This window comes from Euprymna scolopes, chromosome 1 (assembly GCF_053919585.1).
Source record: "Euprymna scolopes isolate OS-2025 chromosome 1, ASM5391958v1, whole genome shotgun sequence".
Classification (NCBI taxonomy): Eukaryota; Metazoa; Mollusca; class Cephalopoda; order Sepiida; family Sepiolidae; genus Euprymna; species Euprymna scolopes.
The window spans coordinates 35,023,438-35,047,663 of record NC_136482.1 but is presented as its reverse complement, the minus strand read 5'-3'; the positions used below and the strand labels follow the sequence as shown (position 1 = coordinate 35,047,663).

Sequence of the window (24,226 nt, the reverse complement as noted above, 5' to 3'; positions counted from 1 at the left end):
GCACTTAGGAAGATTGCAACGGAGGGAGAATCAGACTTCGAGATTTTTATGTGGACGACGGGTTGAAGTCGGTTTCTACTCCAGAGAAGGCTGTAAGCCTGATTAAAAGAAGTACAGCCCTATGTAAGAGGAATGGTCTCGTCCTGCACAAGTTCCTGTCAAATTCAAAGGAAATACCACCAGAGGCTCGAGCAAGAGGACTGACAAATATCGACATATTTAGGAATTTAGTGGTGTGTCGAATCGGATACCTTTCAGTTCAGGATTACACTAAATGACAGACCACTTACCAGACGAGGCGTCTTATCCACCCTTAGTTCCTTATACGACCCCTTGGGATTTGTTGCACCTTTTATCCTGATGGGAAAACAGATTTTACAGGAGATGTGCATAAACCAGTCAGACCTACAACCACGCTGGCGACAATGGGGGGAAGAAGTAAAAAATCTGGACACTATTGTTGTCAAGCGATGTCTGAGGCCTGTGGATTTTGATGAGATTGTGACAACGGAGATACACCATTTTTCGGATGCCAGCACCATAGGATATGGGCAGTGTTCATACTTGCGTTTGATTGACCGTAATCAGAGGGTGCATTGTTCCTTGATCATGGCAAGGGCCAGAGTTACACCCATCAAACCTGTCACCATACCCAGACTCGAACTCATGGCAGCTCTCGTTTCAGTAAGGATCAGATCGGCACTGCTTGAAGATCTGGACATTACAAACTTTATAGAGTGGTTTTGGACAGACACTAGAGTAGTTCTCGGCTACATCGGAAATGAGTCTCGTCACTTTCACATCTTTGTTGCGAACAGAATTCAGCAAATCCGTGACCACACAGAGCCGTATCAGTGGAATTATATCCGTTCAGCCGACAACCCTGCAGATATGGCATCACGTGGAGCAACACCCATGAAGTTGATGAACAGGAAGATGTGGTTGGATGGTCCGAATTTTCTCTGGGACTCAAATGTGCCCTTTGTCCCATGTCAGAAGGAAGACCAGGTTTAAAAAGTGATGACCCAGAAGTAAAGTCAACCACCTTTTACGTGGTCACAGAATCCACTAAACAGACATCTATAGTGGAGCGCTTAAAGTATTTCTCGGATTGGACAAGAGCACGAAGAGACATAGCCCTTTGCCTGAAATATAAAGACAAGTTAAGGGAGCGTGTGTCCGCTAAGCAGAGGGGTACCATGTGGGACCAGCTGGCAGTGACCGATCTACAAAGGGCTGAAGTGGAAGTCTTAAAACAAACACAGTCGGAGGCCTTTTGTCAGGAGCTCCAAGATCTAAACAAGTCCACTGGCAAAATCACAAACAGCAACGACAGGACCCCTAGGCGTTTAAAACGCACATCCTCACTATACCGTCTCGACCCTTTTCTAGATAAAAATGGTCTGCTTCGTGTTGGAAGTCGCTTAAACAAGGGAAGTTTCAGTGAAGACCAAAAACACCCGGTCATACTCCCCAGAAAAGGGCACATTACCGAGTTGATCATCTCTCACTTTCACAGGAAAATCCATCATCAGGGTCGCAGTATGACCACAAATGAGATTAGACAGGGTGGATTTTGGATCATCGGATGTAGCTCAGCGGTCTATACCCATGTATCAAGATGTGTCATATGCCGGAAACATCGTGGTGGGACTCAGGAACAAAAGATGAGTGACTTACCACCGGACAGAATCCAACCAGAGCCACCGTTCACTTACAGTGGTGTTGATATTTTGGGGCCATTCTGTGTCAAGGAGGGCCGTAGGGAAGTGAAGAGGTACGGCGTTCTCTTCACATGTATGTCGTCCAGGGCAATTCATCTGTAAATGGCAACCTCATTGGACACCAGCTCATTCATAAATGTGTTGCGGAGATTCGTATCCATTCGTGGTACGATCAGACAGCTGCGATCGGACAGAGGGACTAATTTTGTTGACGCGAGCCGTGAACTACGCAAAGCTGTGGAAGAGATGAACGATGACCACCTCCAACACCACCTTTCAAATTTGGGATGCGACTACATCATATTTAAACCAAACACACCTTCAGCTAGCCATATTGGCGGCGTCTGGAAACGGCAGAGCCGCACAGTCCGAAGTATACTCTCCTCCCTTACAAACGATTTTGGTGCTAGTCTGGACGACGATTCTTTGAGAACTTTCCTCTGTGAGACCATGGCCATCGTCAACTGTCGACCACTAACAGTGGATGGTCTAAATGACCCCCTCGCAAACGAACCACTGACTCCAAATCATTTATTGACGATGAAGTCCACCATCATATTGCCACCACCTGGAAATTCTAGGGAAATTGGGATGCCCACCTCAATTTCTACGATTACTTAGGGAGCTACACACAAATATGAAGGCTCGCCTGAACGTCAACGGATGCCTGTCGGAACCCATCTCGGTTGACAATGGTGTGAAGCAGGGTGATATCCTAGCACCTACACTTTTTTCAATTTATTTTGTAACTATGTTATCGTATGCCTTTAGGGGATGTTCTCTAGGTGTGTCTTTGCGTTTCAGAACCACAGGTAGGGTATTTGATCTTCGTCGTTTTCATGCATCTACAAGGACCTTTCAGCACCTGGTTCGTGAATTGCTTTATGCGGATAACGCCAATCTCGTAGCCCACGGTGAGAGGGATATGCAGGGTATCATGGATCTGTTTTCGGGAGCCTGTGCGTCTTTTGGGATTACTATGACTAAGGTCATGTTCACACCTCCACCCGGTAGTTTGTAAGTGGAACCAAATATTTTTGTCAACAACCAGAGACTTGTCGTGGTTGACATATTTGTGTATTTGGGTAGTACTCTCGCCAGAGATGGAACCCTGGATGCTGAGGTCAACTATACGATACAGCGTTCCACTAAGGTTTTTGGTGGCTTAGAGAAGCGAGTGTGGTCTGGCAGGGATATAACTATTCATACAGAGATCAGTGTCTATCAATCTTGTATTTTACCATCCCTGCTTTACGCTTCTGAGGTCTGGACAACTTATGGTAGACACATAAAAGTCACGGAGAGAGTGCATCAGATATTCCTGAGACACATTCTGGGCATCAGATGGAGCACTTTCATACCTGATATGGATGTTCTCGTGCGAGCTGACGTACTTTGTATCGAGAAGTTGATTATACGCAACCAAATGAGGTGGGCTGGACATCTGACAAGGATGAACGACGATAGATTGCCAAAGCGCCTGTTCTATGGTGAAATTACACAAGGAAAGCGTCCACAACATAAACCGAGGAAACGCTTTAAGGATAAGATCAAAGATAATCTTAAAGCTCTTGGTATTGATGTGTTCAGTTGGGAAAGTGCTTCCAATCATCGTAAAAAGTGGCGCTCGTTGGTCTATCATGGCTTTGACAGTTTTAAGAAGAAAAAATATGAGCATGCAAAAATGAAGCGTGATATCCGGAAGAAAAATCTGTCAGATATATCAGGTCTGTCGGAGGATTTCATGCAGAACCACACCTGTGATTTATGCGATAAATGACTTTATCTGGAGCTGGCCTAGCTAGCCACAAGCGTTCATATGGAGATCAATCTTTCTTTGATGGGGAAAACATTGCAGGGCACAGATTTTATGTTTGCTCTGTGGTCTGTAAATCGGGTGGAAGCCTGAAGCGTCATATGAGCGTCCACAGTAGAGCATCCCTCAATCTCAGCTTGAGTGTGAACTTTGCAACAGACTGTGTAAGAGCAGGGTTGGTCTGAAGAGCCACCTGCGCTCCCACAGAAAACAGGAATTGATGCATCTTGATCACATCTCCACATGTATATATATATATATATATATTTATATATATACATGTATATATGTGTGTATAAGTGTATATATGTGTATATAATTAAAAAGAATATTTCAAAAATACATGAAAATGAATGAATAATCAACAATAAAGCAAGGGAAAGATGGTCTTCTTCTGTCAAGAAGTGAAACTCACCATATATATATATATATATATATATATATATATATATATATATATATATATATGATTGGTTATTTTTGGAAAAAGAATTCCAGCAGAGTGCTTAATTAAAAGGAAAATCCAAAATGTAAGAGCGTATTTATATTTTGTGTACAGAAAGTTGTTAGTTTAGACAGATCATTGGTACCGTCGGTTTCAAGCCCGATAAGGCCCGTTTAAGTTATCCTTATTAAGCTCTCTTCAGCCAATATTCGTCTATTTTATAACCCGAAGTGTGAAGTATATATACCTCGCGAATTCACGTTTAAATCTCGTTTTGTTAAATCCCCCCTTTTTTTCCTTATATAAATCGATTTTAATTTGAACCCAAATTAATTTAAAAATCTCTTTTGTTATATATATATATATATATATATATATATATATATATATATATATATATATATATATATAAAGCTGAATGTCTGTGTGTGTGTGTCTGGTCACGAATAGGCTCCTATATGATTGACTATTTTAATAAACTGATTACATATAATGATAGAAGATGTATCGAGAGACAGAAATGGGTATGTTTGGCCTTGCAGAACGGTGGTTCATTAAAATTGTGGCGTCTGTGTTATCGCCTGGTCCACAAAGTATGGAAATAAAAAATTGAAAAATTAAAAAAAAAACGTTTACAGGTGTTTTTGATATAGATGTACATAATGATACTTTGATAAGTATGTTTTGACTTAAATAGGGATGGTATAATAAAATTGTGGGGTCTGCGTTCGCGCCTGGCCTCCATAGAATGAAAATAGGCACAAACTTTAATAAAGACTTTTCATATCTATCTGCGTAAGTATACTTTGATAATTATGTTTCAATTTGAAGAAATATGGTATAATAAAAGTATGGAGTGTTCGTTCGCACCTGACCTCCATAGAATGGAAATATGTCACGAACTTTAACAAGGTTTTTTAATATAGATCCACAGAATATTGTGATAAGTGTTTCGGTGTGAACTGGTATGGTATAATAAATTATGGGGGTTATCTATTTTATTTTTACTTTTATCATATTTTGCTTTGGTTTTTATACCCCCAAATTTACAACCCATACTTTTCATAACCTATCTTACTTTCATAAATCAGAGTCCATTTTCTGTAGGCTGTTTGTGGACCCAGTCAACGACGTGTACTTTTGCTAGTATATATATATATATATATATTACACTTTCATGATAGTAGCATGAACTTTTTTTAAAAATACGATGTTTCGAAATGAAATTTAAATAAGTGGAAGTCGTTTGATTAAGAATATTTGTTTTACTGGTGCAAGACGTTAGCGGAATGAACAAATGGATCGACGCCACGATTGTTGTGACGTCGAATTGGCTAATTTAAGATGGCGCTTCAACGGAAGTGCGAGTGACAAAATGGCAGGAAGTTGGCGAAGAGGCCGCTTCATGTTTGGAAGTGGCACTCGATAAATGAAACAAAAAAAGCGTTGAGACGCGCGGTGCATACTTAAACAGGAACGCGTCCAGATTCTTTTTATTCAACAGAAACCGTATGCAGAATAACGAATCTTTCAAGAACTGAAAACTCGTGTTTGCACCCATTAACAATTGCTGATGATATACACGCCGACACATGAAGAACTATCGTGGAGTGGCACGCTTATTATGCTAAAGCTAAAATTAATTAAGCAATTTACAGTTATGAATCGTTAAAATCATAAATAGAAATTTAGTAAGAGATAAACCACTTGTAAAGATATAATAAGCATCGCATGAGTCGAGAAACCAAAGTCTTTACATACTTTTATTTATTTACAAGGCACTGTTCTACAAAGTCCAAGCACAACTCGAGGTTGAAGGTAAATGATTTGCGCTAAATAGGTAGTTAGATAACACCTTGCGTATTGCAGACTATAGTTTGATCCGATTCGAATTTGAATATTGAAAAGTACAGCTGAACAAATTCTTCTAATATTGGACTTAAAAACGACCATGTTGTAATTAAAGCAGCCCTATGGTATTATGTTCAACAGAAGTGCTTTTCCTCAGACGGATCTCTGTTCATCTAATTCTGGTAAAACTCCAGTTGTACAGTGGGAAAAATAAATATTTTATAATAGTCGTAGATAAATGAGATTTTGCTACAAGTATTTTACCAGATGTCAAGTTTGAGTTCAGTTAAACTCCCACCCAAAAAGTAACTACAGAAAGACTAGCTACGTCTCTTCTCTGAGTCAAAGCCTATACAGAAAAAATAGGACACTTTCCGCTACATTGCTAAGTCGTACACCTCTAAAGATAAATAGTTAACGGTGTATGTCGGGTAAATGACAACTATATTGAGAAATGCTGATGTTTTTTATATGGGCAGAATTTTAATCTTTTTAAACGGTGGCTTAATAAGAATTTCCTAACATTAGTTTTGCAAACGACCATTTTTTAATCAGGTGAGAAGCAACAACTTGGTATTGCGTTCAACAGATGCGCAGTTACTTGGGTGACATTGTCCATAGTAGTCCAATTAAGCCCCAGGTGTATAGAAGAAGGAAAGAAAAATTGTAAAGTGGTTGTAGCTTAACGTGTTTTTGCTACAAATGTTTTACAGGAAGATAACAGACATTTGAGTCCATTCGAATATTCACCATGAAAGCAAATATAGAGTAAAGACTAGGAACGTCGCTTCTGTAAGAAAAAGACAGTAGGAAAAAATATCTTCTACTAGATTGCAAAGCTAATTTTGCAATTAGTCAAGTCAGAAGAGCTTTATTTTCCCATATTTTTTATTACATATTCACCTCAAACAAAGACACATTGCCACTTTGAGGTAGGGGGTTACTATCGGACATATATATTGAAAGAGATACTATGAAGAGAGTGTAACAGCAAGATGCCTATTCACATTACACTTGAACTTCTGCATGTCAGTACAGTTAGGAAAGCAGAATCCCGAAAGGGAGTTCAAAAGTCTAGCAGTTCATGGGAAGAAACTATTCGAGTAGAAGGCTTTCTTACATCTAAGTATCTCTACTGTGTAGGGCTGGAACATTGATGCTTGTCGAGTTTATCAATGGTATTTACGTTTATCTCTTCTGTGTTTACTTATGGCATCTCAGTCAGCCTTATTGTAGTACCTTGTTGTTTTGTGCAATGGCCCTTCAATTTGGGATCGAGTGTTTAGAGTGATGTCTATCATTATCACTGCATGATCAGCATTAAAGAGTGGGCAATGAGCATTTTTTACACAATCTTCAGGTTGCTAATGCTACTGTCTGTGTCAAGGAATGTGATATAGAAAAGTTATGGATGATGCTACCAACTGTGTCTGCATTGTTAAAGAAACCAAGCAATAACTGTGGTGGGTGTTTAAGTCACGAAATCCGTGTATTTGGGCGCTAGTGTCAAGGGATTGTGCTACAGCTATGCTTTCAGAGACATGGTTTATTAGAGTACAGTCTTGTGTCGAGGGAGAGCAATAAAGATAATACAGGAAGCTAACGCTATGTTGTAAAGTCAGTTTAAAGCACATGAAGGCTTAGTCCTTTGATTCTAATTTAGATTCCTTAGTAGGGAGAGTGTTACGAATATAGACTCAAAGTCCGATCACAATGTCCTTACGACAAAGTGGAAGATAACAAGACATATTAAAGATGTTAAAGGGATGGGGGATTGCAAGTTAGTTAGCTAGAAGAAATGATTCTACATCATCTAAGTTAGTACTAAGTTTACGGATATTTGTAAATGAAAGCCTCCAGGGCGAATTGTTGTTCGAGTGTGTGTCTGGTTTGATCGTTATTTTGGATTGAGCGGTAATTTCATTTCATTTCGTAGTTTCACCTTAGGGTGAGAGGTGCTAGACAAATCGTATGTGCATAGCTTCCACAATGCACCACAAGTAGACCATCAGCCTTCTCATTCATCAGGAATGGCCACCAGAGATGAGTGCAAAGTCCCTTTCTATGCGCGACATGGAACTACAATCTTATGATAGAGCAGCTGCTTGATTCCTTTAATATAAGTTTGGACTATTATTGGTTTCATCTATTTAGTTTACCATAATTAACTTTTATCTTATTTTTGTTTTGGTAATTATTGAGCAGCATACAGAAATTATTAACAAAGAGAATTAAAGTAAATTCTAATGACGATATTGAGTTGGAGATGGGTCGAAGTTGCTGGAATCTTATAAGTGAAAGCCTCACTCAGCTTCGTCCTACACCCGTGCTAAATTTCAAATGTAGTTGTTGGAAAATATCCAAGATTTAACCAGTCCAACTAAACTGATTCGAACTTCATAGACTGCTATGTTCGACGGGAATTACGGAAGTCACCAATTGCAATAAAAAGGACGAATTGATTGTGCAGATGACATTTAAGAAAACCATGGGAGTTGTCTGCTTCAGGTTTAAATGCAGGTTTTGGGGGCGACTTCGAGTAATTAGTATTTAGAAGACTATTAAAGAATTGCAGTTTAGATTCTGAGAATACATTACTTATTCTTTTTTATTAAATTAATTTGGGGCATCCTGTTTATAAGCAACATTGTCTGTCTCTTTAAGCGATGGTCTTTACCAAACTTATCCGTCAATTTTTGGTCTTCAGATTGAATCTTATATTAGGATTTTAAACCTGAGGAACAAATTCCATTTGTTCTTTTTCAAGCAACAAAGCAGCTAAGAAATCGAAATTAAAAGAAAAAAAATTAGGGTTTGGGATGTATAAGTTGACTAATCGTGTTATTTCTACACATGCGCAAATATACATATATATCTTTAACAACGTTGTTTTTAAAGTTTAAATGTGTGCATCGGTTAAATCAGGTGGTATTAAAAATGTTTGGACAGCTACATGTGTTGGTTTCGATTCTAACTGATCACACCCAAGTTATATATATATATATATATATATATATATATATATATATATATATATATATATATATATATATATATATATCAGCATTTAATAGATTATATATATATTCCCACAGTCAAACAACGTCGCAGCCCACAAGAGTCCAAATGAGGGCGAAACTCGAGCCCTGGACTTTCGGTTCATTGGCTGCACTGGCTCTTCTGGGCTGCGACGTTGTTTGGCTGCGGATATATATATATATATAAATATATATATATATATATATATATATATATATATAATTAAATTTACCAAAATGATCCAAGATAGTAAAATTAAAGTATATTATAAATATTAAAGAATTAATATTTATAAGGTTATCTCAGCCAGATGTAAAAGCTCGATAAAACCAAATAGTAGATAGAGCTTATAATACGAGCAAACAGTTAATAAAACATGTTAAAAAGCACTTTGAAATGAGTTAAAAATCAAATTTAATCTGAAAAGGAAAAACTAGATAAGTGGATAGTCCTTAATCCGCGGAGTTTCGAAGAAATACTTTCCTTTTCATCAGAGCGTAGAAATCAGCAAAATGCGGGATCGGATTTTGCATGCAAAAGTATTTGATGAAACAACAAGTAAGTCAAAGATCTTACTTGATAACAAAAAGTGAAGCAGAGGGAATATGGTGAAGAAAAGGGTGATTACACGTGAATGGATAGTCTGGTAGAAGATAAATGATCCAGTGACGTTAAAATCCAAATATATAACTTCAAGAAAGTTAATTGAATTTTCATTTGCACAAGTAAAATCCAAGGAAATATATATATATATATATATATATATATATATATATATATATATATATATATATATGAGGTGGAACGATAAAATTGTTGCCCTAGAAAAGATGAAATGATTCCACTTCCATTGGATTACAACCAGTTTACTTTTTTTGTCGCAGTCTCTCTACTAATTGGCCATGTATATACAAATCATAAGACCGATAGTGGCCTTCTCTCATGTCTCGAAGTGACACAATGTTCAACAAGCGAGATCGGGGTGCTCCTGAAAACACGCCTATTGTCAGTACTCTCTAAATACAAACCCGGACGGTTCAACGCTTGAGGGCACAGATCAACGCATCTGACGACCGACGGTTATGGTCTTTCGTGTGGTTTCAAGTGAGGAACACATCATGCTACATCACATCTTCGAAGTCGGCTTAAAAGTCAGTACCAAAGTATACCTGTTTTGAAGAGTGTGGTGTTTCCCTGGTGTAATCGGGTGCCCGCTGAACCTGGGTGTGTCAGTCGCCGGTCCACAAACAGAGCCAGGCTTGGCTTTAGAAGGAGTGCTACGATTTTGTACTCTTTTCTCACTGCCACAACTTCTCCCCCGACATGAACCCGTTAGACTATTGGTATGGTCATATGTCGAGAACATAACCAACATGACCTCCCACAATACTAATGCCAGCTTGATCGCCGCCCTCCGCCAAGTATTTGCCGAGCTTTCGCCGGCACTTGTAGAAAAGGCATGCTCACAGTTCTGGACCCATATTGAGGCTTTGACTGAGGCTGAAGGCGGTTACTTTGAATAGATGATAGCTCTACTTCATAATCAAATTACTTGAATTTACTTTTTCAATATAAGTTTTAAAATAAAGTTGCGGTGTTGTTTTCTTTAGGGCGACAAATTTATCATTCTACATTTTATATATATATATAATTTTTGAAACCACTATTATATATTTTGTACAATATAATATTGAACAGAATATATATTCTATAATAACAAATACTGAAATCTGCATGAATTAAAATATCATATTTAAGCGTACTTTAGGATTAGCCAACGCCGGGAAGCTTACTAGAATATATATATATATATATATATATATATATATATATATATATATATATATATATATATATATATATATATATATAAGAATTTTCATAATGTGAGATGGTATAATTATTTCCATATTTAAAAAACGTCGCAGCTCACATTAGTAATGAAAACCAACAAAACAGATGTCTACGATTTGATTTTAACTTTCATTTAGACTTATTATTTGAGACATACGTACTCAGGATTCGAAACATGATTATCTTATATGCGAGGCGAAGACCCTGCCATCTGATAAACCGTGCCACATACAAGAAAGACTATTAGCTAACAGAGATCAACTGCGGCGAAGATGGAGAAGCTAGTCGTTAGTGCACAGGACGGATGTGACAACATTGGTCCATGCACGGACGAATGGTGGCTTAGTAAAGATAACGATAATGGAAGTTGTGAGTTTTGAACCCCAGTATAGTAAGCCTACATTTTTGCGCCAGATTTGGTAACATACTGCCATTGCTTATTCTAGTATGTGCTACTTGAGAATTCAAGACAGTGGTGTTACAGAAACCACTTTTTGAACTTCCAACACTTCTTATCCCCAAATGGTCATCTAGCTAAGTCTTGATCGGTTTAAAAATTGCTTATCGCCACCGAACAAAAAAAAGCTGCATTAAAGTGAAACAACAGTGAAAATATGCGTATATGTGAGTGAATGCAGAAATACTGTCTTGATAATGGCAAATAGCGCATATAACACGTTATGTCCAACTGACAATATATGTTACGTCAATCTGACAACGGACTAATGCTTTATAAAGTAGAAGTTAACATTATTTTCATCATGACACACTAGACACAAAGTCAGTGTGTGTTTGAGAAACCAACGCAGTAGTACAAGCGTACTCTATCCTGCAAAGATGCATTAGTAGCCCTGTCAGTATTCCGTAGTAGAAGCACCTCAGGTGATTACTAATAAAATAATTCCTCTTTAGAAATAAGTTGAATTCTAAGAATGGTGGACCTCCTAATAGTAGACGTAACTATACTACAATCCCGACGGCAAAAAGGCCACTGTTAAATCGTACATACAAATTCACAGAAACATGCACAGCCGATAATACATACCTACATTAACATTAATGCTTCATTGTATGTGCGCATTACACAGGCACACTTCCACATAAACCTAATCATTTAAGTAATTATAGGAGCAACTGAACTCATGAAAATGAATTTCAAAAACTATTTGGCAAATATACCCGGTAAACTAAGTGCAAGTGAGATTTAAACAATTGCACTTAAAATGCCAGTTAGAATACTGAAAAGATCTCTCGGTTGGAATATATGGGTGAATGTCTGGCATCCGGTAGAATGATCCATCCCTAGCATGAACAAACTGATGAGAAATTGAAACAAAACAGGAACGTTAAATATATATGCACATACACAAAACATGTGACGCATACTCGTTTCTCAACTTCTTTTTTGGTGTCGTTTTGTTCCTTTCGTGTCCGCTCGTGAATAGAAACGAGGGAACCAGATAAAACTGTCGGTCAGATGAAGCTTGTGTCCATGACAGTCAGTCAATAACTCAAATGAATCTATCGATTGTCCAGTCGACTGTTTCTTTTGTAAATAAAATGTCAGATCCGAACACAGCTTTCGCCTCAACATGTTTGCCATCCGCCATTATTTACCTGATCCAGTCCACCAGAGCCGGCAGATTCGCTTCCAGAAAGAATCTCTGAAGACATGACTACTTCCTTTCTGGCATTTTCACTTACGGCTTTTGCCGTCTTATTGTCTCTCTCTCTCTCTCTCTCTCTCTCTCTCTCTCTCTCTCTCTCTCTCTCTCTCTCTCTTCCCATCTTTCTCATTCTCGATTTCTTGATTTATATTTTTATCTGCGTATTTATATATTCATTCATCTATCAATGTTTACGTATATATATTTCTATATTAATCTACTTTACTTTCTACCTCTAGCTCTCTTACTTCTCTTTCTATCTTTTTCTCTCTTTTCTCTTTCTCTCTATCTCTTTCTCTCTCTCTCTCTCTCTCTCTCTCTCTCTCTATATATATATATATATATATATATATATATATATACAGAGAAAGAGAGAGATAGACTAAACACTGTTATTTACGGACTTTAATGTCTTTCTCTCTCTTTCTCTTCTTCCCTTTCCTTTTGCTCGTTTTCTGTATGTATATAGTTATATCTATGTCTGTTTCTGTTTCTATCTTGCTATCCTCTCTCTCTTTCTCCTTTCTCTCTCTCTCAGTCTCTCTCTCGCTCTCTCTCTCTTTATATATATATATATATATATATATCTTTCAATTTTTGTATCTCTACATATATATATACATATATATATATTATTATAAAACTCAACCTTGTAACGAGTGATGTAACCCACTTTCCGGTTTACGACATCCGGTTGCGCATGCGCGCATAAACATTACCCCATAACAACGTAAACAAATAAACACACATCGCTTCTTTTGCAGATTTTGACCTGCGCACTGAAATATTAACGTTATTATTTTGAAATTATTTTTTAACATGAGAAAAGGGGGTGTTTTGCAACTATTTTCTTATAACTAAACAACTTTAATCTGTTGACAAACATAAGAACAATTGTAGTAAAACCAGACTACTACTGCTATTACTACTACTGCTCTCTATCCGTCCCTTCTCCTTCCTTCTTTTTTATTTTTTGTTTACATTTCTAGATACAAAATAGTTGTGTGAGAACGGTGAATTTGTTGACACATTTACTAATCTGTTTCAATATTAGCTTTATTTTATTTTATTTATTTAGGTTTTCGTTTTTTGCTTCAGGTTTTATTAATTATTTTTTTAGATTTAAATTTCTATAACTTGGTTGAAGGATTCCAATATGGGTTTTTCATTCTTATATTTCTCATCGGTAGGTTCATGTGTGTTTTTGCTGCTAAATGACTTTCGTCGGCATTCGATTGGTAGGAAAATTATGTTTAATTTTCGATTTTTGAGCGATTATTCGGAAAAATAGGTAACTTTACACGAATAGGGAGGATTTTTTTCATGTTTGAGTGATCCGTCCGTGATTTTTCATTTTAATAGACTTTCATAGAAATGTTTCTGTTATGTCAAAAAAAAACTATTTTCTTTACGTCACGTGTCATGCTCATACATGAATTCTATAGCTAATATAATATACTGACCCAAGGGGTCACGGGTAGTCTAGTATATATATATATATATATATATATATATATATATATATATATATATATATATATAAAGAGAGAGTTCAGAAAAAGAAAGAGAGACATCACCGTATGTCTTTCTGTCTCACAAATTTCTAAGAAACACTCTAGCAAATCAAGTAAATAGTTGAACAAAAAGTAAGAAAATATACTTTAGGCTTTTAACGTCTCCCTTTTATTTCATCCATTTCTTTGTCTAACTTTTTCTGTATCCCTTTGTCTTTCTCTATCAAAGTGTCTATATTTGCATCTTACCTTCGCATCCTCTTTTTCCATCTTCTATCTATCTATCTATCTATCTATATATATATATATATATATATATATATATATATATATATGTGTGTGGAGGGGGGTGTTTCATATACTTCTTCATCTGTGCAAATTTCCAAGAAAATCACTATCAAACAAAATCGAAACAAAAAGTGAGTAAATATTCTTTGCCAAATGCCTGCTTTTTAGGTAAACGTTTTGCTACGTGGTACGATTGTTGTTCAATTCCTATAAGAAACCATTAAAAATATTTACTGCTATGACCACTGAAGTATGCATTCTTTTGAAAAAAAGAAAATCTTTTTTCTCCATTAATTCCTTTTTTTACGATATAGATTTCTTATACATTTATAACAATAATCCGTAATACTTGATGAATAGTTTTCTTAGAAAATTTCCCAGAAATAATATTCGACCAATTCTACAATCTTGTAGTGACGATCATCGACTAATAGACAATCTCTTTTTACGATTCATCCCAGATTGCTCGTGGGCCTTGTTAAATGGCGAGTCAATCCAAAACACAGATAAAATTATGATAGGTACGACCACTTCAGGTTGGTTAGTTGGTTGTTTTTGTTTTACGGTATATCAACCCTTTTCAAGTTATTTAATGCCGAATCCAAAGATTTTGAAGAAAATTTTTTTTAATAGAATATATTTGTTGTTTTCACGTCGGTTTCTATTTAACCCATAGTTGGGACCCTAACAGGTACTACCACTCCGGGTCATAGTGGACCTGGGAGCAATGGTAATTAAAGGGTGGCTCCACACTCCCCAAAGCCCACAAGCTGGGGCCTCACCACTGGATATAGTTTAAGGTCATATCCAGGACCCCCATTGAGGGACTTTTACCATCTGCAGGGGGGGCAGTCGGCGTATTCTAATGCCCCACCGACAGGGCCACACTTCAGGTTGAGTGGACACTTGATGACGCATATATTAATTGTAAGCTTTGCTACTCAATGTCTATTAAGGTTATACGCAAGGCCTATTTTTAAGAAACGTATTTTAAATTACATCGACATATCATTTAATATATTATAGTTATTTCACACCAAGAAAAGCATAGTGCCTCTTTGTCATAAAGAGTTACTATTTGAGACTAAATTTCAGGTTATACTATGTACAGAGTTCGAGAGTGAGATGTCTGCTCACATTACATTTGAACTTCTGTGTGTCAGTACAGTCAAGGAAGCAAAGAGTGAATTTCGAAGACTAGCAGTTCGAGAGAAAAATCCGAGTAAAAGGCTTTACGACATCTAGAGATCTCTACAGTTTAGAGGTGGGATTTTGCTGCTTGTCTGGTTTGTCAAGGATATTTACTTTGAGGGGGTACTAATGTTTTCTGATCGTCCGAGCACTTACCATTAAAGTACTTGTAAAACAGACACATAACTGACACATGTCGACGATGAGACAGAGGGTAGAGTTTGGTCGACAGTGCGGGACCTATTAGGTTTGTGACTCTTTTTAACCTTATCTATGAGCGAGCGACTAGTGGCAGATGCACCGGTTCAGATCCGACAACACCACTCCATACATGGTCAAATAGTGGTTTTGTAGTGATACAGGATACTCTCAGGTGTGTAACATTCTGGAACGGTAGAGAGAGCAAACTTTCCTCGCAGTAGCCTTGATAATTAGTTCAATGTATTTGTTCCAATTCATGTTGCTTATGAATGTTAAGTATAGGAGCTTGAGTGAAGTACTTTCAGGTAGTGTATCATTAACCATGGCAATAAGTGATTGAGAAGGTGTCTTGTAATTATTAAAAGGAATACGCTAAGTCTTGGCGGCATTAAACTTTACGATTCAGTTTCAGACTTGTTTCACTACAGACTGGGGGTATTCTTCTAAAGTTTTAGTTAGTTTATTAGATATGCATTCATACGAAATTTTTTGAAAGTTTCGAAGTTTTTGAGGAAATTGAACGACCACCGACCTATCTCTATCCCAAAACGATTCAGGCGTCATACAAAGTGAAAAAGGTGAACTTTATTATTTTTGATTTTGTTTTAAAAAATGCTGTGAATGTGTATTTCTGCAAAATATAAGTATAAATATAAACACTTCTCAGAAAATAAACAAGCCTGTCCTTGACCAAGCTTTCATAAACTTTACGAATGACGGAGATACGAGTAACAGCACGATACTTAGTTGAGTAATAGCACTGAGAATCCTATCAAAACCAATGCATGTTTTTACCTTTCGAAGCAATATTCTATACATATACTTATCTATGTAACATTCTACTGTTTCTTAAAACAACAGCAATATTCTCTGTGCAATAATGTGTGATAAGCTTGATTTCTCTGATAGTCACTCTATGTACAGAAACAGACAAACAGTTTACTTATATATTTACTGTAAATGTTTTTTAGCGTTGTGTAAAACCATTAGAAATTTTCTGTGTTAATGGGGAAAATCACCGAAGCTTGCATAATTATTGCCATTAATCGTTTTACCATGTACAAAGTAGAGCGATGAATCTGTCGCCCTTTAGAAAACAATACAGCTTTATTCCAAAGCTTTCATTGAATACATTGATTCAGGTAACTTGATTATGTAGTAGAGCTTACATGCATTCAATGTAGCCGCCTTTAGACTCAATCATCGCCTTTATACTGGTCCGGAACTGCATTTCCACAAGTGCCTGAGGGAGCTCGGGGTATACTCAGCGGAAGCAGCTGTCGGTATTGGGTTACAGAGATGAGCAATTTTAGGAAACAAACTTCGCTCATGGAAATTCAGTTAAGGTTCATGTAGAAATCAAGAGAAAAGGAAATAATTATCGGTGGTTTTAATTAGATGAGTTTGCTGTGAATGTTTCACGGGGAATCGGATATAGATAGAAAATTAGTCACGCACCTATGAAAACAGAGATAAAAGAAAGATAGACTAGCAACGCATCCGCTATGAAAAACTAGTGGGCAGCCTTGAGGACAGGGCATCGTCTACTTAATTTCGAAATTAATTTGTATTTTGTCAAGTTAGGAAAAGCTGCTTTGATCAGCAGCTCACAATATGTGGTATAAGTGCTCCATCCTGCACAACATTAACATTACTAGATGCAAGGACATTTATTATAACTCGGCATGGAATGTTTTTTTCATATTTTAAATCTAAAATACAAAATCTTGACTTAAAGAAAAGCCTAAAATCGCTGCAACCAAACCAAAATAGCAACCAACCTAACTCGGTGTCCCTATGCTAGAACAATGTGACGAGTTTTGTCCGTGTTGAATTTGTATTGTTTGAATTTGATAAAAGTAAGTTTGGAAAGCCAATAAAATATAATAAAATTAAATACTTAAATCCTAAGTCGGTCACTTTCTCGACGCTCTTTATCTCTGTCTATCTTCCATCATCCAAATATTGGATAATTAGAATTAATATATGTTGGTTGCTTGTTTTTGTTTTACGGCATATCAACCGTTTTCAGGTTATTTAATGCCGAATCCGGTGATTTTGAAGAAAACTTTTTTTTTAATAGAATATATTTGTTTTTTGTTTTTTTCAAGTTCGTTTCTATTTAACCCATAGTCGGGACCCTAACACGTACTACCACTCCGGGTTAGAGTGGACCTGGGAGCAATGGAAATCGAAGGGTAGCTCAATACTCTCCAACGCCCGCAATCTGGGGCCTCACCATCGGATATAGTTTAAGGTCATATCCAGGACCTTAATATATGTAGTATTCTCTTTGTAATAATAGGATATTAACTTTTTTCTCTAAACCTTTTTTTATTAACTTCAACTGTTTAAAAAGAGATAGCTGCTTTCAGGTCTGCCAGCAACCACTGTAAAAGAGTAATAAAAAATGCAAGAGAGCTATATGCCCAGTCTGTTAAATCCAAAGTAGCTGATCAGCGGCTTGCATCCCACCAGTTTTGGCAAATAACAAATAGGATCCTGAACAGAAGTGTGCGTTCTATCCCAACCATTATCAATGGACCAGAGGTCATCTCGTCAGCGTCAGACAAGGCCAAACTATTTGCAAAGAACTTTGCAGCAAATTCTACCCTATGCGACGAAGGCCATCAACTCCCCATATTTCCTCCTATAACACAGAACAAGCTAGGTAACATACAAATATCCGTGCATGAGGTCGACAAGCTAATAAAAAACCTAGATTCCAGTAAAGCAACTGGCCCTGATGGCATCCCAATTATAGTGTTAAAAAAGCTTCAACCAGAACTTCCTCCCATACTAACGAAACGAGAGAAGTGCTTTCCGACTCCCTGGAAGACCTCATCAGTTTGCCCTGTATTTAAGAATTCAGGTGATAAGTCATCTCCCTCAGTACAGACCAATGTCCCCTGTGTGTTATGAGTAAGTTGCTGGAATACATATTAAATAGAGAAATAGTCAACCACCTCAGCAGGAATAACCTTCTTAGTGACACACAATATGGTTTCCGCTCTGCAAGATCTACCGCAGATGTGCTGACGGTTATATCCCACAGGATTAGTGAATCTCTTGACAAAGGCTTCCTTTCTAGGGCAATTGCTCTTGACATATCAAAGGCCTTCGACAAGGTATGGCATAAGGGTCTACTTCACAAGATTTCCAGCTATGGTATAACTGAAAATCTTTTCTCAATCATTAAATCATTTCTCTCCGATAGGCTCATAAGAGTAGTGGTAGATGGACAAAAATCGGAGGCCTGCAATATAAATGCTGGAGTGCCTCAGGGGTCAATCCTGGGCTCAACTCTCTTCTTTCTTCAATGACCTCCCTAAACACATACTTAAATCATTCGTTGACATCTATGCTGATGATACGATCATCTACGGCAACACATCAAAGGCTGTAAATGACAAAGTTCTCTTTGATTCTCTCTCCTCTGATCTCGAGCGCGTGGTTCAGTGGGGGAAGATGTGGCTGATTACCTTTAATGCATCCAAAACCAAACTCCTATCCTTACATCATCAACGCTCTGATCCCCATCTGGCATCAATTGAAATGGATGGCTCTCGTCTAGGAGAAGCCCCATGTTTTGACAAGCTTCTGGGTTTGACCTTTACTCCTGATCTGAAATGGAACACGTACATCAAGTCTGTTGCCAAGGTCGCTGGAAAGATGGTGGGATCCTTCTACCGCTCCAGAAGATATCTCACTACTGATGCAATTCTCTATCTATATAAAAGCCAAGTACGTCCAAGGATGGAATACTGTTGCCATATCTGGGCAGGAGCTGCCAAAAACAGCCTATCCTGCCTTGACAGAATACAAAATAGACTTCGTGGCTTAGTGGGGGATGCCCTTTTCTCTACCCTGCAACCCCTCTCCCACAGAAGAGACGTTGCGAGCCTATCCTTGTTTTATCGTTATTTTCATGGCAGGTGCTCGTCTGAACTCCAATCCCTGGTCCCCCTCGCCAATCTTTCACGAAAAACACCCGTCTAGCTGAATCCACTGTGAAAATTTTCCCCCACTCTATATCTGTGCCTAAATCAAAACGCGGATTCCATGAACAAAGCTTCTTTCTTAGAACTGCACGCCTGTGAAACTCTGTTCCGTCTGCCTGCTTCCCTCCGGACTACAACTTTGATGTCTTCAAGTCCAATGTTAACAAATTTCTAATGAACCGCCCCCTTAAGTAAACACTTCATCAAATCTCCACACTAACGTAATGTACTTGCAATAACACTTATCCCTGAGTGGCTTCCGGACCTTGATAAGTGGTGATCACTGTGTAAAAAAAAAAGAGAACGGCAGAAACGAGAGTCATAGTTATTGTACAGAAATAAGAGAGGATGGTTAAACTGCAAAATTAAATTGAGTGAGAGTGATAGATAGAAATTTAGTAAGAGATGGTTAGTTAATTGCTTTTTGTTGCGGGAAAATTATTAAACTTGACTCAATTCCTAAACTGATGAATATTTTCGTATTTATTTTGTGTGGGTAAGATATATCGGGAAATATGAAATACATCTTAAATTAGTTCCAATATTATATATTAGGGTTCGCTATCTTCACTTTTAACTGATTGCGCACAGACAATTCTCATGAGAGTTTTATGTGTCTTATTAGTTTCGAAATGGCTTTTGATGAATTGGAAAGGAATGTTTTATTTCTGACACTCTCACTAAAATATTACTGTATGGGACCAACAAGATCCGTTTTGCAGGATTGGATTTAACACAGTCGTTTTTCTGAGATACATTGCTTTCATTCTAAACTCAATCTGCCATCTGTATGGTCATCATCCAGAACATCACATAGAACCTACAGAGGCTACACATTGGTTTTATACTATAATAGATTACAATGAAAAAAAACTTTGCTGGATTTAATACAGTGTACTGTATGTGGGAGAACGTCTTAATCTCCTTAAAAAAAGCGCAGTGTTGTTGGGTCAACATCAAAGTGTAGTATCTGTTCTTCAGATGCTGCAAGCTATGACTAGCTATGACTAGCTATGACTAGCAAAGACCAGATGTGGGGGCAACCCCACATGCCTGACCATTAACCAGCTCCCATTTCCCACCTCTCGGGAGCTGGTCCCCTTTTTCCTTTCCCCCTCCCTTCACTCCTCACATTAAAAATCGGCCTTGTGCCTAATTTGCTCGGTGGGGGAGCAAATAAATACCATCTGTTCTTCAGATGCTCCACTCAATTTCTTGTCCTCTTTCAGTGGAGAAGACGTCCTTCATGACTGAGACAATTTTTAATTTTTGTTCCTTTTCTTCACGTTAGAAAACGGCCCTGATTCTAACTCTGTCCCGTGGGGAGGCATTATAAATAGGAATTCAGTGTAGTATGCTAGTCCACAATTGTGTTGCCACAATGACACAACCACTCCTGTGTGAAATTTATGCTCCCAATCATGTAGAAAGGTTCATCAGATAGAGTATACAATTCGTTTTATTTATTCTTTTTTTTTTGCGTTAGCTTGAAGAATGAATATGCTTTTTCCGATGTTGATTTTACGTTCGGAATGGAAAAATGCTTTCAGATTGTAAGTTTTTTCGAGCGGAACTAATTATAAATTCAATGTAGCTATACAAAGTATTATACTGCCAATAGCATCATACAATAATAATGACTAAAAGAATAGCTAGTTAGAATCAAATTTTGATAAGTATCTTTAAAGGTAACTTAATTAAATTTAAAGTTCTCGTTTAGAAATGGAAGACAAAACAAACGAACTATTCTACTCATATTTAGTTTTTTTTTTCGACAGGCCTGTACGTAGCATTTATCATTCATCACTTCCAGAATCCCATATATCATATCCGCACTGCTTGCAGCAATAAATCATCATTCCGTGACACTTTCTTTGCGGTATTTAATAATTGATCTAATGCAAGCAGGAGCGCTCTTTCTTGGGCAGCAAGTCTCGTGAGATATTATTTCTCATAAATATAACTGACACGCTATACGAAAAATATATTGCTAAATAAATCGCAACCATAAATATATTTCTTGTGTAAGTAAGCAGTTGCTAGGGGTTCGCCATCACATTCGTCGTTACCACTCCCCAAGTCCAATATACGAGAGTTTCGGGAATTCACCAAATTTCAGAAAATTATAAAGTTTTAAAGAAATATTCAGCAATTATTCAATAAATTATACATTTTAATAACTGTGGATATCTGGTGTTGTCAGGGATACAGAAAAGGCATTTTATTTGTTTTCCTCGTGTTTACTTGATTGTGCATTTTTGTAAGGTATACAGAAAAAAGTTAAAATATCGTTTCAAGGGAGACAATTCTTATATAAAAATAATTGAGATTTATGAGCTGTTTTAATGCATAATTTAAAATTTCTCTCAAATATTTTCGGAATAAAAAATACTTATTCTAAAATAGCCGGAAATATATTCTCACTTTTTATATTAAGTTTGCACGATAGTTGGAGGTTTGTAATTCAAAATCTGCGTTTGAAAACGTAATACATATGACATATTTGGTCATGAACAATTTTATATTTTTCGAGTTAAACATGAATCATTTTCCTTGACCATTTGGATTTTATAGTTGTAATTAAATATTATTTTCATATTACTAGTTCTTTGAGAGTGACTATATATTTTTTAAATATAGTGCAGCGATATACATTATTCCAATGCTAAAACAATGGAACAATAATAGCAATTGAAATTGATCCAGTTTGCTTGTTTGACAACAGCTTCCATGGAATGTGTTTAGTATGCTTTTATAAGTCTAATGGAAACACCAAAGACCAACTAATCTAGCAGTAAAATATATCTTCTCTAGTATGTAGAGTTGAATGTAATAATCAAAGGAAAGCGCCGGCGTGTGTGTGTATCGTGGGGTCATACAATTTACCTTCGAATGGGATCTGAGAAAAAGAGACATTAAAGATGGCGGCAATGTATTTATAAAGTGTAGTCTCGTGGAATCTCACGAGATCTTATCTTCCACTGCACACGTATACAAATCGAATGGGGTCAGTTTTCTAATAAAATGCCTGTTGGCAGAGGCAGTTGAGAGAACACGTGCTGGGAGTTGAGAGAGAAAGTTGACGATAACGAATTCTAGCTAAACCTTTGCTTATTGTATTTGGTTTATTTTGTTTTGTTGTTTACCAGCCCAGTTAACTGCATATTGTCAAAGTCTTTAGACGTAGAAAAACTTTCTTAAAAATAACTTTTTTCTCAGGCCGCTCACCTTTAAAATACCTTTTCTTACTCGCTCTTTACCAACATGAAGAATGAATAAATATACTGAACTCCTCTCTACTGAGGAGGTTTATTATAAATCTTGCTTTCAAATGCAGAAACCTATAATTGGCCATATGTTTTGTTTGAGGCGAAGTTAAGTAAAACAAATACTTTACATATAGAAGCTTTCTAACACATTCTTCTTCCAATATTTTAATATAGTTACATGTAATTGGTCACATTAAATAGCTATATTGATTAGATAAAAAAACATTTGTATTTGATAAACAAGGTGCTATTTTCCTCTGTAAATAAAATAATTTTCGCACCCTTTCAACTTTCAACATTTTCTGTTTTGCTATCTGCGATTTGAAATGATATGTGGACTCATGGATTGCATTCAATGATATAAATTAGGGGACCAATTTCCATATTTGAAGGAGTTCTTTTCAATTGATTTTTGTGGTTATTTGAAAATTCGCGACACTTGTAATCAATTACTACCTGGTGCATAATCAAATTATTGGCGAATACAGATTTTTCCTCTCTGTGTTTTCTATTGAGGAGGGTGGCTAGTCAACCAGCTGTGACAATCAGACTTTATTAAGGTGTATTTCAATTCCTGTGGTAGCTGTTCATTTGAACCTCGGATCATAAATGTGAGTCAGTCATCTCATAAGACGTGTCGCAATAACATACTGAATTGTCAGGAGTTTACGACAATTTTAATACCTGTACAAAAAAGTCATGATAAGTTGCTGAAGGAACCTGGTATGTGTGCCCTCGCTAGAACTCTAAATTATTTTCCCTCGCAAGTAACGGCTGTATATTTAATGAAACTGCTGGAATTACAGAAATGTTAGACTAGATAGCGGCAAAGGTCGGTTTGTCATTGTCTGGCTACAAAGAAAAGGAAATATTCGAAGGTGTGTGCGAGTTTTTCTTATATGCAATCCTACTTTCTCTCTCTCTCTCTCTTTCTCTCTCTCTCTCTCTCTCTCTCTATATATATATATATATATATATATCCCTCTTTCCTTTCTCCGTGTATTCTTCTTCTTCCATCACTCTTTCTCTTCTCTTTCCCTTCTTTCTTTCCCCCTCCATCCATCTCTCTTCCTCTCAAATCTTTTTTTTGTTTCCCACTTTGTCTTCTCCTTTCCTTTTCTCCCTCTCTAATTTCCATTTCTCTTGTCTCTCTCGTATTTCCCCCCTCTCTCCCTTTCTAAATCCACACTCTCTCTCTCTTCCTCTTCCTATGTTTCTTCCCAACTCACTATTTATTTTGATTCTTGTCTTTCCTATTTTTCTTTCCTCTTTCCCCCCTTCCATCTTTTGTTCTTGCTCTCTCGCTCTTTTTTCCTCTCTTTCTCTTCCCATCCTTCATTCCTCCCCCCCTCTCTCTCTCTCTCTC

At 37.0% G+C, this 24,226-nt stretch overlaps 2 protein-coding genes across 2 annotated transcripts; both read left to right on the top strand.

Moving 5' to 3' along the window:
- Nucleotides 1-360: 360 nt before the first annotated feature.
- On the top strand, nt 361-1,014 carry LOC145280115 (uncharacterized). The gene has a single exon (XM_080131871.1). The coding sequence runs from the start codon at nt 361-363 to the stop codon at nt 1,012-1,014; it is 654 nt and encodes a 217-aa protein (XP_079987997.1).
- Nucleotides 1,015-1,199: 185 nt separating this feature from the next.
- On the top strand, nt 1,200-1,826 carry LOC145280108 (uncharacterized). The gene has a single exon (XM_080131858.1). It carries the CDS (start codon nt 1,200-1,202, stop codon nt 1,824-1,826), a length of 627 nt encoding a protein of 208 aa, XP_079987984.1.
- The last annotated feature ends 22,400 nt before the right edge of the window (nt 1,827-24,226 follow it).

Excerpts from the sequence above, each read along its gene's own strand:
- LOC145280108 (XM_080131858.1), top strand. The coding sequence starts at position 1,200 with ATGTGGGACCAGCTGGCAGTGACCGATCTACAAAGGGCTGAAGTGGAA.
- LOC145280115 (XM_080131871.1), top strand. The coding sequence starts at position 361 with ATGGGAAAACAGATTTTACAGGAGATGTGCATAAACCAGTCAGACCTA.